Source organism: Oncorhynchus mykiss, chromosome 8 (assembly GCF_057628025.1).
Source record: "Oncorhynchus mykiss isolate SJ-2025 chromosome 8, ASM5762802v1, whole genome shotgun sequence".
NCBI lineage: Eukaryota > Metazoa > Chordata > Actinopteri > Salmoniformes > Salmonidae > Oncorhynchus > Oncorhynchus mykiss.
This window is the reverse complement of record NC_143029.1, coordinates 63827787-63845699: the sequence shown is the minus strand read 5'-3', so window position 1 is coordinate 63845699 and position 17913 is coordinate 63827787. Positions and strand designations below refer to the sequence as shown.

Genomic DNA, 17913 nt, shown 5'->3' with positions numbered 1-17913 from the left:
TCTGTGTGAGTGAGTATGTGTGTGTGTGTGTATGACTTGCATACACTGTGTCAGACAATGACATAAGGGTGTGGCAGCCATTTGCAAACAGTACTAAACTCATAGCCCTTAGGCACCTTTTTTCACTTATCAGGAATCTACTCATCGCTGATGGATGTGTCTATTGCTGTTTGTCTGGCCACACGTCTGATACCAAGGGTGTGGCTATAGAACAATGAAAGATACATTCAATGAATCTGTACAGTATTTCAATCATGGAAACTTATTTCCAAGGAGGCAAAAGAAAAATATCAGATCGAATGAACAGTTGACTAAAAAAGTTGCCTTGTAAATTGAACAAATATGATTAAATACTGTATACAGTATGATGTGAAATTAGTTTTGAATTTGTCTTTCAGTTCTTTCACCTGTAACTGACTCGTTCCTTTTTGTCATGTTATTAGGCGTAATTGTTTTACAGAGTTTTCCCCAACCAAAGCCAAACAATACTGTCCATATGCTCAGACACAAAGTGGGTGAATCATTCTCATTGTGGATTGGTAAATAAACTGCCAACCATTTGAGGAGATGGGAAAGGCTATTATTACTTCAGGGAATGTTGTCTCTCCAAAGTGCTGTTGCTCAGGAACATATTCAGGTTTCCAAATAAAACAGACCCTCGCAGATTATAGACATTGGATTGAACAGTTCCCACGTCTCTGTTATAAAATAGATTTTCTGACCTCAAATGGGACATCCTGGATTAAAAAAAAACAATCAAGTTGAGACATTTATTGAAAACCATTAAACACATTATTGAAGAAAAGTACAGGTTCAACTGTTGGTTTGTAGTAGGTGCCTCATGTTAGATTTAAGCAACAAGGCCCAAGGGGGTGTGGTATATTGGCCATATACCACAAACTCCAGAGGTGCCTTATTGCTATTATCTACAGGTTATCAACTTAAATAAAACAATAAACAAGTATTTTTTGTGTCATATCTGTGGTATATTGCCTGATAGAGCATTTCAGCCATGTGTATATCAGCATCCAGGACCCAAGCTACCTGGTTTAGAATTTGTTATATAGCAGTTTTTACAGGTTCTTTCTCAGGATGTTCTTGGCTACTCAGTTGTAATCATCAGCAGAGCAATACCAAACCCTTCATAATAATTGGCAACAATTACCTATGTCAGATATGTTGGTTTGAGATGATTAGTAATTATGCTTTTGCTGAAAAGGTGAAGATACACAAAAGCCTTATAAGCGTTGATTCACATTCTGACATTGTCTTACTGAGTGAGTGACTGTGTCTGTTTCATGCTGCATCAAACAACGCTCCCCTTTATTCACGTCCTGACAATTTCCACAATAGCGACACAGAGCCAGCCATTTCCTGTGAGAGAGTGAGCCCAGCCAGTGTGTTGGCTCTGAATCACAAGTGAGTAACCTTCCAGCTGAGAGACTGTGCCCGACGTGTCACAGCCTGCCACAGGGGAGGTGTTAAAAGAAGCTCACCTGGGTGTCTTGGGCAGAAGCATCAGGTGTAGCCGGCCTGATAAGCCCATTAGTTTGATTCTACTTATATGAGACTATTGATGTACTTAATTCCTATTAGAGTTTCTGCGAACATGAAGAGCAGTTGGATATTTCTGTGTGGACTTTCTCTTTGTACCTGGTTGTCTGTCCAAGGAACCTACAGCTATGGAGGATGTGAGTGTTTACTACTTTTTGTATCTTTCCTCTCTGCTGGCTTTGAATAATGTAATATTGAATTGTAAAAAAAAAAAAAAAAAATCCTTAAATAGGTTGTTGCTTTCAAGTTGGGGACATGCATTTAGAATGATTTGACTTCTTTCAGACTCAGACGATAGGAGGTACCCTACAAAACACTATTGTAGCTAATTGGCCTACCTGCAGCATTTGTTGTATTCCTATATACCTGTATTTGTATATTCTGCCTCCGTAACTATAGCAGTAGATATCAAAATGGCACATTTCCTCTAATGATATTTAATACAGGTAAACATTTAGGAGAAAGGGGTTTGTGTATATAAGAAACATGATAATACTACAGAGCCTATATAGTCTATGAAGCTCTCACAGTAGATCTTTATGTGAAAGTGGATATGTTTATTTGTGGTACTCTCGGCGAAGAGAGTAAATCATCAACACTTTCTGGTGTTACTTACTCTGTGGTGAGGTGATAAGGTGGGGCAGATATAGGTATTAAGTCCTGGAGCTGCTGAGCTGAGTGTTGTTAATCCTTTGGGCAACCATATCGACCTGGAGGCACTGAATCACTGCACTGCTGATGACTCTGTTCCTAAAGGCATCCTATTCCCTATGTTGTGCACTACTATGGGCCCTGCCCAATAGTAGTGCACTAAATCGGAATAGGGTGCCATTTGGGATGCAGGCAATGACTCATGTGGTAATGGGTAAAGTCTATCTCCTCTTAGGGCATGACGACTTTAGGTTCTGAGCTCTGTGTACCTTTCTATATTACCCAAACGACAAAAACAGCTACATGCAGCAGCCTGTCATTACCACAGGAACTCCTCAAAGTTATAATTTAGTGTGTGAAATGAGAACTTGATATCTTCAGGATAGCTTATGCTCGGGAGCATGGTTGTCAAATATTTGTGGCAGTATGGGTTTGCTATGATGATAAAAACCATTACCGTATCAAACAAACAGACATTTGCTTGATTGCAAACATGCTGTTGGCCACAGTGGGAGTAATTAATATTATTGTGAGAATCTCTCATTTCTCATCACTTGGGAATAAGATTTTATGAGATCTGGGCCTCTGACAGTAGTTTACATTACTGTGAGAAAAGACTGAGGCTGTGCTACTGCCAACCCCTCCTTAGATTGTATTAAGATGGTGGCCTACATAATAATACAATTCCCCATTTTATGTGACTGTCAAAGTGCAATAGCTAACTCTTCACAGTGTTCAAGAGACTTTATGAAGGGGGAACTGCTTATACCACAGGCTGATAAATATTCTCAAATGATTGTTTTTATGATTCTATACACAGTGCTCACAAATTTCCGAACAATGTGTATGTCACCCCTGTAGCAGACATCTGTAAATGCAATGGAAAGTCACGTTATTGCCTGCCTGACTCTGGGGGCCTCCATTGTGTGGACTGCCAAGACAACACTGAGGGAAGGCATTGTGAGAGGTGCAAGGAGGGGTTCCACCACCAGAGGGCAGGAAACAGGTGTCTGCCGTGTAACTGCAGCCGAATCGGTGAGTGAACAGAACAGGAGGGAACATGGAATGATAACAATACCTGGGCCCATGTTCAAAAGTGTCTGCTGATCTAGGAACAGTTTAGCCTTTTCGATCATAATGAGTAAGATTACATGGAACAGATCCTAGTTCGGCACTCCTACTCTGAGACTCTTTATGAATACGGCACCTGATGTTTTGTGTCTATGTGGTTTCTTCCAGGTTCTGTAGGATCACACTGTGACAGTAGAGGACATTGCAGCTGTAGAGTGGGAGCACAAGGGGATAAATGTGACCGATGCCCCGATGGAACACCTATCAGCTCAAATGGCTGTGCTAACAGGTAAAATACATTTTACATTTCCTTACATTGTACTGTTTGGTAAGTACAAGAATGGAATTATAGGGGCATAAAATGAAAGGACTGAGAGGACTACAAAAGGATTTGCTGTATTGCCTTGCCTTTCATTATTGAATTTTAGAATAAAGATGGACTAATTATTGACTAATTCAAATGTGTGTTCATGTTTTTCTTATGCAGTGGTCAGCTCACTGACAACTCAGTGACCGCTCAATCTCTACCTTGCTTTTGCTATGGACACTCGACCCAGTGCTCCCCAGCAAAGGGCTACTCAGTCCACACAATCACCTCAACATTCGACAATGGTAAGTTAACTCTTGATCAGAACATAAAATAAACACCTGAAATATATTTAATTTTAAGTTATTTAAATGGGTGTGAATCTTCTGTTTTTCAGGGCCTGAGGGTTGGCGAGCGGCCACAGCTCATGGTGTGACCCCATCCCAAGTCCACTTCCGCTGGTCCCCCACTCACAAAGACGTTGAGGTCATCTCCAAAGACATCATGCCTGCTTACCTCTATGCCCCTGGTGAGTGCTGCTTTCCCTGCTCCCTGCTTTCAGCTCTTAGTCCTGACTTCTGTACCCTCTTATTTTTGGAGAAACGACCTTTCGTTCCAACAAAAATATAACAAAAATATATATACAAAGTATGTGGACACCCGCTCAAATGAGTGGATTCGGCTATTTCAGCCACACCTGTTGCTGATAGGTGTATAGAATCGAGCACACAGCCATGCAATCTCCATAGACAAAAATTGGCAGTAGAATGACATTACTGAAAGAGCTCAGTGACTTTCAACATGGCCTTTCCAACAAGTCAATTAGGCAAATTTCTGCCATGCTAGAGCCACCCTAGGCAACTATGTGCTGATATTGTGAAGTGGAAAAGTCTAGGCGCAACAACAACTCAGCTGCGAAGTGGTAGAACACAAGCTCACAAATAGGAACCGCCATCTTCTGTCCTCGGCTGCAACACTCCCTACCGAGTTCTGAACTGCCTCTGGAAGCAAAGTGCCTCTGGATGCAATGTCAGCACAATAACTGTTCGTCAGGTTGCTTAATGAAATAGGTTTCCATGGCCGAGCAGCCGCGCTCAAGCCTAAGATCACCATGCGCAATGCCAAGCGTCGGCTGGAGTGGTGCTCGCCACCATTGGACACTGGAACAGTGGAAATGCGTTCTCTGGAGTGATGAATCCCGCTTCATCATCTGACAGTCCGACGGACAAATCTGGGTTTGGCGCATGCCAGGAGAACGCTACCTGCCCCAATGCATATTGCCAAATGTAAAGTTTGGTGGATGAGGAATAATAGTCTCGGGCTGTTTTTCATGGTTTGGGCTAGGCCCCTTAGTTCCAGTGAAGGGAAATCTTAACACTACAGCATACAATTACATTTTAGACGTTTCTGTGCTTCCAACTTTGTGGCAACAATTTGAAGAAGGCCCATTCGTGTTTCAGCATGATATTGCCCCCGTGCACAGAGCGAGGTCCATACAGAAATGGTTTGTCGAGATCGGTGTTGAAGAACTTGTCTGGCCTGCACAGAGTCCTCAACCCCATCAAACACCTTTGGGATAAATTGGAACGCCGACTGCAAACCAGACCTAATCGCCCAACATCAGTGCCCAACCTCACTTTTGCTCTTGTGGCTGAATGAAAGCAAGTCCCCACAGCAATGTTCCAACATCTAGTGGAAAGCCTTCCCAGAAGAGTAGAGGCTGTTATTCCAGCTAAGGGGGGGACCAACTCCATATTAAAGATTTTGGAATTAATGTAGTGTATATGTTACATCACATGCTTCCACAATGATAACCCCCTAGAGTCGATGTCTGCGCCCCCACGGAAAATTAGCATAATACAAATTAGCATAATTCAAAATCCCCATAAGAATCTGTCAATTTAAGCTAGAGATATATATTTTTTGCATTGCATGTGTCTCAATTCACCGCATCCACCAATGTCGTACTTCTGCATCTGCGGTGAAAGATGACAGAGCTAGAGCTATGTTTGTCAGACCATGAGACATCCCAAAAATGTGTCTGCTCACAAAATCATCTGTAACGTTAGAACGGTTCTGCCTAAAAACTATTATGACCCTTGTATGGAAAGATGAGACTCCCGTGAACATGATGGTGTTCTCGGTTTTGCTAAAAAAAAGGGGGAGGGACACAATCTGTTCCATGTAGTGAATCTGTCGTTCAATGCGTTTGTATGTGCTAATAGCAGTAAAGCCAAATAACATGTTTACTCAGATACATTTTTTATATATATTTAAGACAAGGGGTCTTAAAATTCTAAATCAAATAGCTAAATGGTCTCCCTCTAGCTTAGACAGGGCATGGACTGTAATGGGTTTTAAGTCCCCATTCATCAATTATTATGTTTCTAAAATTATCTTGATCTTGTTCTATTTTGTGATGGCTAGACTCTTACCTGGGCAACCAGGAGCTGAGCTACGGTCAGAACATATCCTTCTCCCTGAGGCTGGACCGAGGGGTTCGCCACCCGTCCACGGCCGATGTGGTGCTGGAGGGATCTGGGCTGAGAGTGGCAGCTTCCCTGGGAGACCTGAGGACCATCGTCCCCTGTGGACAGAAGATCACCTACACATTCAGGTAGGAATCAGGCAGAGCATTGGAGTAGACAGATAAGCCTGATACTAGCATTAAGCAACACGTGAAGTTATGAATAGTTCCTTCAGAAAGTATTCACCATCCCTTCACTTTTTTTTCACATTTTGTTGTGTTACAAAGTGGGATTTAAGATGGATTGAATTATCATTTGTTTTGCCCAACGATCTAAGCAAAATACTCTATAATATCAACGTTTTTTTTTTTTTTTTTTTTTTTTTTTTTTTTGGAATTCATGGAAAATTAAACACTAATATATCTTGATTAGATAAGTATTCAAGCCCCTGAGTCAATACATGTTACAATCACCTTTGGCAGCGATTACAGCTGTGAGTCTGGGAAAGTCTCTAAGAGATTTAACACCTGAACTGTACAATATTTGCACATTATTCTTTAAAAAATTTGTCAAGCTCTGTCAAGTTGGTTGTTGATCATGGCTAGACAGCCATTTTCAAGTCTTGCCATAGATTTTCAAGCTGATTTAAGTCAAAACTGTACCTACGCCACTCAGGAACATTCAATGTCATCTTGGCAAGCAACTCCAGTGTATATTTGGTCTTGTGTTTTAGGTTATTGTCCTGCTGAAAGGTGAATTTGTCTCCCAGTGTCTGAACCAGGTTTTCCTCTAGGATTTTGCCTGTACATAGCTCTTTTCTGTTTATTTTTATCAAACAAAAACTCTCTATCCCTTGCTGATGACAAGCATACCCAATACATGATACAGCCACCACCATTCTTGAAAATATGAAGTGGTGGTGAGTGGTACTCTGTGATATGTTGTGTTGGATTTGCCCCATATATAACGCTTTATTTTCAGGACAAAAAAGTTAATTTCTTTGCCACATTTTTTGCAGTATTACTTTAGCACCTTATTGCAAACAGGACGCAGGTTTTGGAATATTTTAATTTTGTACAGGCTTCCTTCTTTTCACTCTGTCAATTAGATTAGTATTGTGGAGTAACTACAATGTTGTTAATCCATCCTCAGTTTTCTCCTATCACAGCCATTAAACTGTAACTCTTTTAAAAATCACCATTGGCCTCATGGTGAAATCACTGAGCAGCTTCCTTCCTCTCCGACAACTGATTTAGGAAGGGCACCTGTATCTGCATAGTGACTGTGTGCATTGATACACCATCCAAAGTGTAAAGATAATAACTGCATCATTCTCAAAGGTATATTCAATGTCTGCTTTTTTTGTTTTATCCAACTAGGTGCCCTTCTTTGCAAACCATAGGAAAAACTCAGTGGTCTTTGTGGTTGAATCTGTGCTTGAAATTCACTGCTTGACTTACGGACGTTACAGTTAAATGTGTGTGTGGGATACAGAGATGAGGTAGTCCTTTAAAAAGCATGTTAAACACTACAGTATTAACGCACACAAGCCGAGTCAATGCATCTTATTATGTGACCTGTTAAGCATATTCTTACTCCTGCACTTATTTAGGCTTGCCATAACAAAAGCATTGAATACTTATTGACTGAAGACATTTCAGCTGTTGATTTTTTTAAATTAATTGATAAACATAAAAAAAAATTAAAAATCCACTTTAACATTATGGGCTAATATGTGTAGATCAGTGACACTCAAAATGTAACTGAACAAAATGTGAAAAAAAGTCAAGTTGTGTACAACACACAGCTATGGAGGTACCAAGTGTATCGACTGATAGGAAGCAGTCCATCTCAGGGCAGATACAAACGTCATTTGATCTGCAGGAGATAGGTATGCAGGTGTGAATAGTGAGATGGATGCCAAAGATAACAATCGAGAAACACATTATAGACCATTTCACATTGTGAATGTGGAGTGTGAAGGGGTCAATGTTTTCCTCACACTGATTGAATGTAAAAGCTTGATAACAGCTAGTAAGCCAGAGGGTCATCTGCTTGTCTGATTCAAATGGATTACAATTAAGGGGAAATGGCTGGTTGCCAAGCAGCTTATCTCTAATTGGTCAAATCCAATCCTGTCTCACAACAAACTGCACCATCGTGACCATAATAGTAGCCTAATACAGTAACACCACTGGTTTTTGCTTCCATCAAAATACATGTTTCCATATTTATTCTCATAAGCAAAATATACAGTGTAACGATGAATAATTACAATAGCTACAATGTAATTACAGCAATAACTACAGTAGTAAGGACATGGTGGTGTAAACATTGCATGCTGTGTCTTTCATTCTCAGACTGGATGAGCAACGGAGCAGTAAATGGAGGCCCCTCCTGTCATCTTTCCAGTTTCAAAAACTCCTCCAGAATCTGACTGCCATCAAAATCCGTGGGACATTTGGGGAAAATGGTAAGTGTTTATTTTTGTATGACACAGACTATGAGATTGGTTACTGTTTTGCATAAACAGATCCTTAGAGTCATTCCTTGGTTGTAAATAAGTGCTTTGGAACAGTTTTATATCGAGTTTATTTCAGTATTTGTATTTTTATTATGTCATCTTTCTAAATCAATTGTCAAAAATGACACTGGTACACATCCTCAACACATTGCCTGCTCTTCATCTCTTGTCAATCCCTCAATAAAGCTCAATACCTTATTGTCCTTTGCAGGGCGCGGTTACCTTGACAATGTACGTATGGAGTCTGCACGTCAGGGGGCCGGTACCCCTGCTGCCTGGGTCCAGAACTGTAACTGCCCAGTGGGATACGAGGGACAGTTCTGTGAGAGGTGTACGTCAGGGTATAAGAGAAGTTCTCAGAGCAAAGGTCCATACAGTTCCTGTGAGCCCTGCAGCTGTAGAGGAGGAAGCTGTGACTCTGAAACAGGTTGGTGACGTTTTAACTTTGTCCAAGTGTTACTGTATGTTTGTGTTAATATATTTTGTATTGTCGCTATTAATGAAGAGATTTGGTTGATTTTCATCAGGACAAACCTCCTTTTGCAATATGCCATTCCCTGGATAGAAGTTCAAATCAATGCTTGAAATACAATGTTCATATAAAATGAAAATAATGTAATGCAGGACAAATCATGTCTTGTTGAAAGTGTGTGTGTGTGTGTCTGATTTTGTGTTGTGCCGTTCCACAGGAGATTGCTACTCTGCAGATGAGACCCCTGGTCGCCAGACCTGCCAGCTGGGGTATTATAATGACCCTGCCCAGCCACGGTCCTGTCTGAAATGTCCCTGTCCCAATGGAGCTGCCTGCTCTGTGAGCCCAGGAACCGTGAAGGTCAAGTGTGACCTCTGTCCACCTGGCACCACCGGTGAGTCACTGTCACAAATCGTCAAAGTAGTGCACTATATAGGGAATAGGATGCCATTTGGGACACAGTCACAGACCATGGCTGTTAGATGGGATAAAGTACTAGGGCATTCATCATTCAATGTCAGCTATTTGCATATTTGATATTTCATATTGTACCTCTTCCTCACTCTCAATAGGCTCACTTTGCGACACCTGCCAGGATGGTTTCTATGGCAATCCCTTGGGGGAAAATGGCAGCCAGAGGCCTTGTCGGCGCTGCCAGTGCAACGGTGTCAGTAGCTGTGACCCGCAGACAGGGGAGTGCTTGAAATGTCTGAATCATACCACTGGCTTCTTCTGTGAGAGCTGTCTGGATGGATATCACCACAGCATGCCATCAGAGGCATGCAAACGTACGGACAGCACCTTGTTTGCTCCCCATATCCAGCTCTTTCACACGTAGACACGAGGCACATAGCTCCTCCTTTAGATTCTAACAGTCAAATATTGTCTGTAATTTTGTATACATTTTAACAACTGTTTTTCCTTTTGCGTTCTAGCTTGTGGCTGCAATTCCCAGGGTTCTCTGTACAACAAATGCGGTGACCAGGGCCAGTGTTCATGCAGAGAAGGCTTTGAGGGTCTGAAGTGCCAGCGTTCTGCGTGTCCCTCCTGCTTCAACCCTGTCAAGACCAAGGTAAAATCCACTGGGATTATTTGATCAATGTCTTATTTTTCCATTCAGGTCCAACATGTCATTGTGCTCTCTCCAATTATTAAACGGCAGCACAGTATGCATCCCAAATGGCACCCTATTCCCTATATACAGACCTTGATCAAAAGTAGTACACTAGGCTATACTGTATAGGGAATAGGATTCCTTTTGAGATGCGGACACAATAACTGGACCAGAAATAAGGCTACTGGCTGTGGCATTTGTTCTGGCTTCACTGTGCTCACCTTGTCGCTGATTCAACATCCTTAAAGCTTAGTGGGAAAGAATGAAAGAATAGCTGTACAATGATTTTGTTATGAGAGGAAGAGGTTTAGAGTGTCTTCATACAAGCTGTGATTTAGTATTTTTGCAAGAACATTTCTTCATCAGGTCCTCTCAGTAAATATACTGCCTCTACCTGGGAGGGGAAAGTACTTGACAGGTAAATGGAATATTTGTGTGGGGTGTGTTCTCTCTGGCATTGCCTACGCATCCTGTGAACTAAGATGAATGGCACCCAATTCCATATACTGTATAGTGCACTAATGTCCACCAGAACCCAAGGGTCCTTGTCAAAAGTAGTGCACTAAATAGGGAACAGGGTGACATTTGGGGTGCTCCCTCCCCTCAGGCTGTAGTGTGGGAGGAGGAATTGAAAGGAGGAGTTGAAGTATTGAAACACAACAGTTAACCTAAGAAATGACTTCTCTTTCATAATGAATACCTTTGAGGGTTTGAATCTACTGCTCCATCTCACACTTTGCCTCCAATTACATATTCTGAATGTACTATGTCGGCCTACAGTAAAGTATTGCAGAGGTAAGGTTTTTGTTAACCTTTAATTAATCTCGACAATCTAGACCAAACTATTGTGTGAGTGCTGGCCTTCAGCCAGCTATCTTTTCATCTATCACCAGAGAATAACCTTTCATAAGCTCTATTTAAGCTTTCCTATCCCCTTGGGTCATGTGTCACAGGTGGGGGGGTACACTCGTAAACTGCGGGAGATAGAAACTCTGTTTACGGGTACGGAGAGTGGCAGTCTCCCAGTGAACGACGCCCAGATGGAGAGAGCCATCAGTGCAGCAGAGGACATAGTCACAGACCTGCAGAGAAATGCACAGACACTCTCTGGTAAGTATTTTATAATAGTTATTCATCCTTGATACTTAAAGGATCAGAGGATCAGTCATTTTCTAATTAGTCAACATATGCCAATACCATTCAGGATGGTTACCAGGCTTCTGAAACATGGTGAAGCACCGTCCATGCACTGTGTCTCTGTCACACCCGAATGCATCTCACATTCAGTTTGTGAAGCTTTCGGTTTATATGTGAAGTGCAAAGATTTCATGTTGGTGACTTGTCTTGTTTTGTTCTATTGAATAGAATCAGAGAAAGACTTACAGGCCCGGCTCTCAGACATCAGTACAACCCAGCTGAGTGAAGGCAGAGACATCCAGGTGATCTCCAACACCATCAACAACATAAAGCTGCAGGACCAGAGGTACCAACGACAGGTCTCTGATATCCAGACACTCATTCATGATGTGCGGCGCAAACTAGAAGAGGCCAGACTCAACATCAAACAAGCTGTGAGTTATATAGTAGTACAGTGGTATTCTACTTTTTATCACTGATGTCATCAAATGAGGAGAGAGTAAGGAGATATGAATATGTCAATGTATGCGGGTTAGTGATCTGTTTCATTCGTGTTTACCTTCCACCCCGATGTTAGGAATTCCCTTTAAGTGATGCAGAAGTAGACACAGACAGCCTCTCTACTCTGGTTCAGAGAGCAACAGGCCTGGCTGAAAAGTGAGTACCGCACCCCTCCATGTCCCATTCATACAGACTGGAAAATCCCATGTCGTGCTAAGGATGACTTATTGTTGTAACTGTTTATTAGACATCAGAGCAAAGCGGCGACAGTGGAGAAGACAGCAAACAGTGCTCTTGCAGAGTCAGAGAAGTCCCTGGCACTCATGAGAACTGTCATGACAGGGGAAAACAAGATCAGAGAGCTTATCGGTGACCTCAAAACCAAGTAAGAAACTCATGTCAATCTCCTGTGAAAATACAGTAGACGATATGTCCTCTAAGACCAGCCATGTAATGTTCTGCATAATAACATCATCGATGAACCGTTGTTGTTATATTGATATTAGTTATATTTGGTTTTCCTCTGGTCAGGTATGATAAGAACTCAGCCCAGGTGAAGGCCATGGAGAGCCTGGCCACTCGCCTAAGCAGCTCTGCCCAAGATGAGAGCAGGATGGCGGCTAACACCCTGGAGCAGATAGCCTCCCTGGAGCTGAACATCCCTGGTCCTCTGAAGGTATTGAGCAGAACAGGCCTCTCAGCAGGTTATTTTCTCTGGTCTCTATTTGGTGACTGCTCTCAGGTCAAGTCTTCCGAGATATCTTAAAAATCATAATAGGCAAATATTGATAGATATACAGTGTCTCCGTCCTGGAAATGAGGGAGAGAAGGATTCCCCCACAATGTGCTTGTGTCCTAGAGAGCGGAAAAAAGCATTCCATTTCAACACCGTTCACTATGAACATTATGAAATCATTGTGTCTAACCATTGGCAACTGAACCTGTCTCATGGCATGTTTGTAAAGCTTGCTAATTTACATGTAAACATAACAAAGCAATTAACAATCGAGGACATGAGTCAGCAAAAAATACAAAGAGGGGGAGGAGATCTAATTAAAACCTGACTGGTGAGGAATCTAGTGCGTATGTAATTACACTTGCACAACGCGCTGAGTCTGAATGAGCTCCTGTTTTCTGGCAAAAGGACATTGACAGTGTGGTGGCTAAATTGGATGGCCTGAGTGAACAGGTGGAGGAAAACCTCACAGAGTACCAGGCGCTACAAGAGGAGACCCAAGAGGACAAGGCTGCAGTAGAGGACCTCCTGGCCCTGGGGAAGGCAGCTCAACAGGTACACTTGAGGCCTTTCACTATTCACTCATCAGCTTTCAGAAAACGTTCTGTGTAGGATTGGTAATATATCATATCTCATATTCCAACTTCAAAGGTTTCTGAGAAATACTTTCCTGCGACGTGTGAAATTCACTGATAGATTATCCAACTGAAGTATTTCAATAGTGTATAATTAGCTAATGACTTCACTGACCCTTATAAATGGTAATAACTGGCACGATGTTGATTGTTGGTATTTCTCTCATACAGGAATATTACCAGCTCCTTGCTAGAGCGAATGCAGCGAAGGCTGACACAGAACTGGCCCTGAAGGCCATCACAGACAACATTGATGGGGTGGATGATGCGCTGGAGATGCTTAGAGGTATAACTTTCACATTTCAATAGGTCTTATTCCAACTACAGCACAGTAGAAACATGAATAAACTACCAGCATATTATATGACAAGGCCGGCCCACATATTAGAAAGGCACAAACACACAGTAACTGTAATTATATCTGAGCTATATATTTCTCAGTTGAATCAATAATGACGTTCAACAGCACTACAGGCAGTTACAGCAGGTGTAAGTTAATCAATAACATTTTATTGTGTGTCCTTTGCACCGAATACAGCGATTCTCTCATCTAAAAAGCACATATTTATTGCGTAGTATCTAGAACATAGCAAATATATTTAAAACTGTATAACAAAAAAATATATCTCCATACTGATACACTATAGATAAACCTACCAGAACGTTATGTCTAAATCTCTTGTATCCTACAGGGTTTGACGGCCAGATCAGCAAGAACAAGGCTTTGGCAGACGAGGCCATAAAGAGACTCCCTGGCATAAATGCCACCATTCAGAAAGCTGTTGGCAACAACTCAGAGACCTTATTCATCATAGGCAATGTGTCTGATGACTACAATGATGCACTGGGCACATTCAGCAGGCTGGAAGCTGTGGTCTCTCGACTGGAGGTACCCTAACTAACAGACTCTTTCCTTTCAATGGGAATATCCAACTGGGGTTCATATGCTAATCCACAGCTTGTGCATTTAGCTCGAGTCTCTAGAAGGAAAATGTCTGTTGGGAAAACAATGAGGTTAATGTTTCGAGTCACTTATGCACATGAGCCCATTCAATTCCAGACATGACCTATTCACAACCAAAATACTCGCATGGAAACTTCAAAATGAGCTCATTTGACTGTTTCTTGTTGTCCACAGGGAATGTCCGGCTCTTTACCAGTAGCTCCCGCTGATCTACTGAAGGACGCCACCAAGCTGAAAGGGGACGTGCAGGACCTGAAGACCCAGGCGGTAGCCACTGTTTCCAAAGTGGCGGCGGAGAGGGCCAATGCTGAGGGACAGAGAGCCAAAGCTGCAGAGGTCCGTTTTAGTGTGATGCCCTCAGATATGATATGTTATGTGAAACACTCCAGTACACAACTCCAGCACACACAAATGGTTCTTAAAATAAATACATTTTTCCAAATGAAAGGTCTGTAATATTTATAATGCTTTGTAATGTTCTTTGCCTCAGGCTTTAATGGGAGGAACGGGTGCCTACGTCAACGCCAAGCACACTAGAGATGCAGTGGGAGAAACACTCCTGGTCATCAATAACCTCCTGAGCATGATCGGTAAATTCCCCCAACAACTACAATCAGCAAACTCAAACAAAACAAAACCACTTGTGTTTTGTCTAATTTCACTCACTGTCCTATCTTCATATTAATGTCATAAAAACACATATTTATGACATTATGATTTAAGCTGGTGCTGACCATTGGTCTTCTCCTCTCCTCTACACCCTTCCCCCTCCTCTCCTTTCCTAACAGGTAAGCCAGGCAGTGTGGACGAGGAGAGGCTCGGTGAGTTGGAGCAGTCCATCTCCAGTGCTCGTGACCAGGTCAACCAGCAGCTCCGGCCTCGGCTTCAGGACCTGGAGGAGAAGGAGGCCGGCCAGAGGGCCAGGTTGTCTGGCCTCAACCTAGATATTGATATGATCCTGGATGACATCAGGAACCTGGAGGACATCCACGCCAACATCCCTAAGGGCTGCTTCAACACCCCACCAATTGAGAAACCTTAATCACCCCTATTCAAAGATCTAATGTTCCGTCCCAAATGGCACCCTATTTCCTATATAGTGCTTAAGGGCCCAAAGGGCTCTGGTCAAAAGGTAGTGCACTATATAGGGAGAAGGGCTCCATTTGGGGTGCCATTTGGGATGCCTAATTGTTTGGAAAATAACTCTGAATGTGTTATGGTATTATGTGTTTTTACGTGTGAGAAAAATGTGTGTTAAACTAAATGTATTTATAACTGTCTGCAAAAAAATGTTTTCTATGAAGTTTCAGACTCAAGAGAAGCAATATTTTCAGTGATCTAGTAAGTGTTGAAAACAATGTATTTTCTGTTGTATTCTGTAAAATAAACTGCAATATTTATTCATTTCTTAACAATACAAACCTGGTGCCACTTAATGCAACACAAACAAATTGAATGAATCTCAATTAACATGAATGTGTTTCATGTGTCCTTCTTTTGCTCTTCAACTGAGGGACTTACTAACAATGTAAGCAACTACAAAATATATATTGTTACACACTTGGTTTATTATGGAGGTATTAATAAACTCAGAGTAGATGTTATATTGTGTCAGTCCACAGTTGAAGACGAGAAAATACAAATAATTTCTAATCCAGCGCATATTACATAGGATTCCCCCAAAAATCATTTTCAGGACTCCTATCCAAATAAATCAATGGACAGAATAAAATCAAACATCTCTTGATATTATATCTTTAAGTCATCTAAACCCACTCAGCTCGAATTAAAGCCGCAGGTTCTATGAAACCTTCTCTGAGACTATAGTATAGTAAAATCGGTCCATATTAACTAGGACCACGACAATGCTTATTTTTCATATCAGATTTCCCACCACATCTAGTTTATCTAAACCAGTCTTTGAAGAACACAAAGTAACTGATGTTGTGAATGTAAGGCGTACCCTGCTGAGATGTGTTTGATAGAAAGACTCAAGGGATGCATGAATAAAGACCATCGACTTGAAGGGATATTGGGACCCAGTTCAGATTGTACATAAAGTATTACATTTGGAGCACACATAAAGAAGCAGTATTGTGAGTCTGGAGCATCTTACACAGTGTACTACTGATAGTATGTTTTGTAATCAGCTATGAAACTAGCAGATAGATTAGTCTATAAAATAACATTACTTGCATCCTTTCTATAGCCTCCTGCTGTTTGTACTGGACTCTAAGTTCATTCTCAAATCAACCAGTCCTTCTGATCTCCATTCCACCCCTCAGATGTCCACAGACTAGCCCGTCTTTCCCGGCACACTACCATTTAACTATTTCCTTTTGCAACACATCCTTCTATTTTACTGTGATGTCTTACTAAGAGTCTTGAACCTCTCTATTTGTACCATTTCTACCACGATTGCCCTCAAATGAAATACTTCAGCTAAGCATATAATCATATTTCCCATTGATTGATTGTGGTCTATCAGATCTCCGAACAGTACTGTTTGTAGGTCCATCTGAACACAGACATTATGACTCAGCAACCACTCCTGGACCTGACTCCAAAAGCGAGCCACCGAAGCACAGCGCAAAAATAAATGATCTATTGATTCTATTTCTTGGTTGCAGTCTGCACAAGGCTGACTGTTCAATGCCCCTTATAGTGAACATTATTTTTGTGCCAAGAATTTTATATAATAGTTTGAAAGGTAAAGAACACATTGTGTCAAGTGTTGTTTTATATATCAGTTCATAAACCCGATGTCGTGGTATTGAAACATCAAAAATCTGTTCCCAACTATCTTGAATTCTATGCGGTATAGTTGTCAAACCTCTCAAGCTTAAATAAAACGGATATACATTTTGCGATTTATACTAGTCATTTTAAGCCATGCATGGTTTTTGATTGGCGGCAAACAAACTAATTTATCCTTTTCTCTTATGAGTAATTGCTCCATCCATTTTTTATGTGTGCGCTGCAATTTGGTTATACTTTTGTATTGCGCCCACATCTCCATAGACCTTTGTTACAGTGCCTTGCGAAAGTATTCGGCCCCTTTGAACTTTGCGACCTTTTGCCACATTTTAGGCTTCAAACATAAAGATATAAAACTGTATTTTTTTGTGAAGAATCAACAACAAGTGGAACACAATCATGAAGTGGAACGACATTTATTGGATATTTCAAACTTTTTTAACAAATCAAAAACTGAAAAATTGGGCGTGCAAAATTATTCAGCCCCTTTACAACAATCAGTCGTATATTGCACAAATCTGGCCTTTATGGAAGAGTGGCAAGAAGAAAGCCATTTCTTAAAGATATCCATAAAAAGTGTCATTTAAAGTTTGCCACAAGCCACCTGGGAGACACACCAAACATGTGGAAGAAGGTGCTCTGGTCAGATGAAACCAAAATTGAACTTTTTGGCAACAATGCAAAACGTTATGTTTGGCGTTAAAGCAACACAGCTCATCCCTCTGAACACACCATCCCCACTGTCAAACATGGTGGTGGCAGCATCATGGTTTGGGCCTGCTTTTCTTCAGCAGGGACAGGGAAGATGGTTAAAATTGATGGGAAGATGGATGGAGCCAAAATACAGGACCATTCTGGAAGAAAACCTGATGGAGTCTGCAAAAGACCTGAGACTGGGACGGAGATTTGTCTTCCAACAAGACAATGATCCAAAACATAAAGCAAAATCTACAATGGAATGGTTCAAAAATAAACATATCCAGGTGTTAGAATGGCCAAGTCAAAGTGCAGACCTGAATCCA

The 17913-nt window shown here is 41.5% G+C and overlaps 1 protein-coding gene across 1 annotated transcript; it reads left to right on the top strand.

Annotated features, from left to right (window-relative positions):
* The first annotated feature begins 1331 nt into the window (after window positions 1–1331).
* LOC110530302 (laminin subunit gamma-2) lies at window positions 1332–15555 on the top strand. The gene is made up of 22 exons (XM_021613225.3): window positions 1332–1691; window positions 3067–3240; window positions 3445–3565; window positions 3764–3888; window positions 3981–4112; window positions 6011–6200; window positions 8412–8524; window positions 8787–9002; window positions 9265–9441; window positions 9620–9835; window positions 9983–10119; window positions 11115–11271; window positions 11527–11732; window positions 11876–11955; window positions 12047–12184; window positions 12331–12475; window positions 12944–13090; window positions 13342–13456; window positions 13863–14059; window positions 14309–14470; window positions 14625–14724; window positions 14923–15555. The coding sequence occupies exons 1-22, from the start codon at window positions 1565–1567 to the stop codon at window positions 15174–15176; spliced, it is 3429 nt and encodes a 1142-aa protein (XP_021468900.3). The 5' UTR covers window positions 1332–1564; the 3' UTR covers window positions 15177–15555.
* Window positions 15556–17913: the final 2358 nt, after the last annotated feature.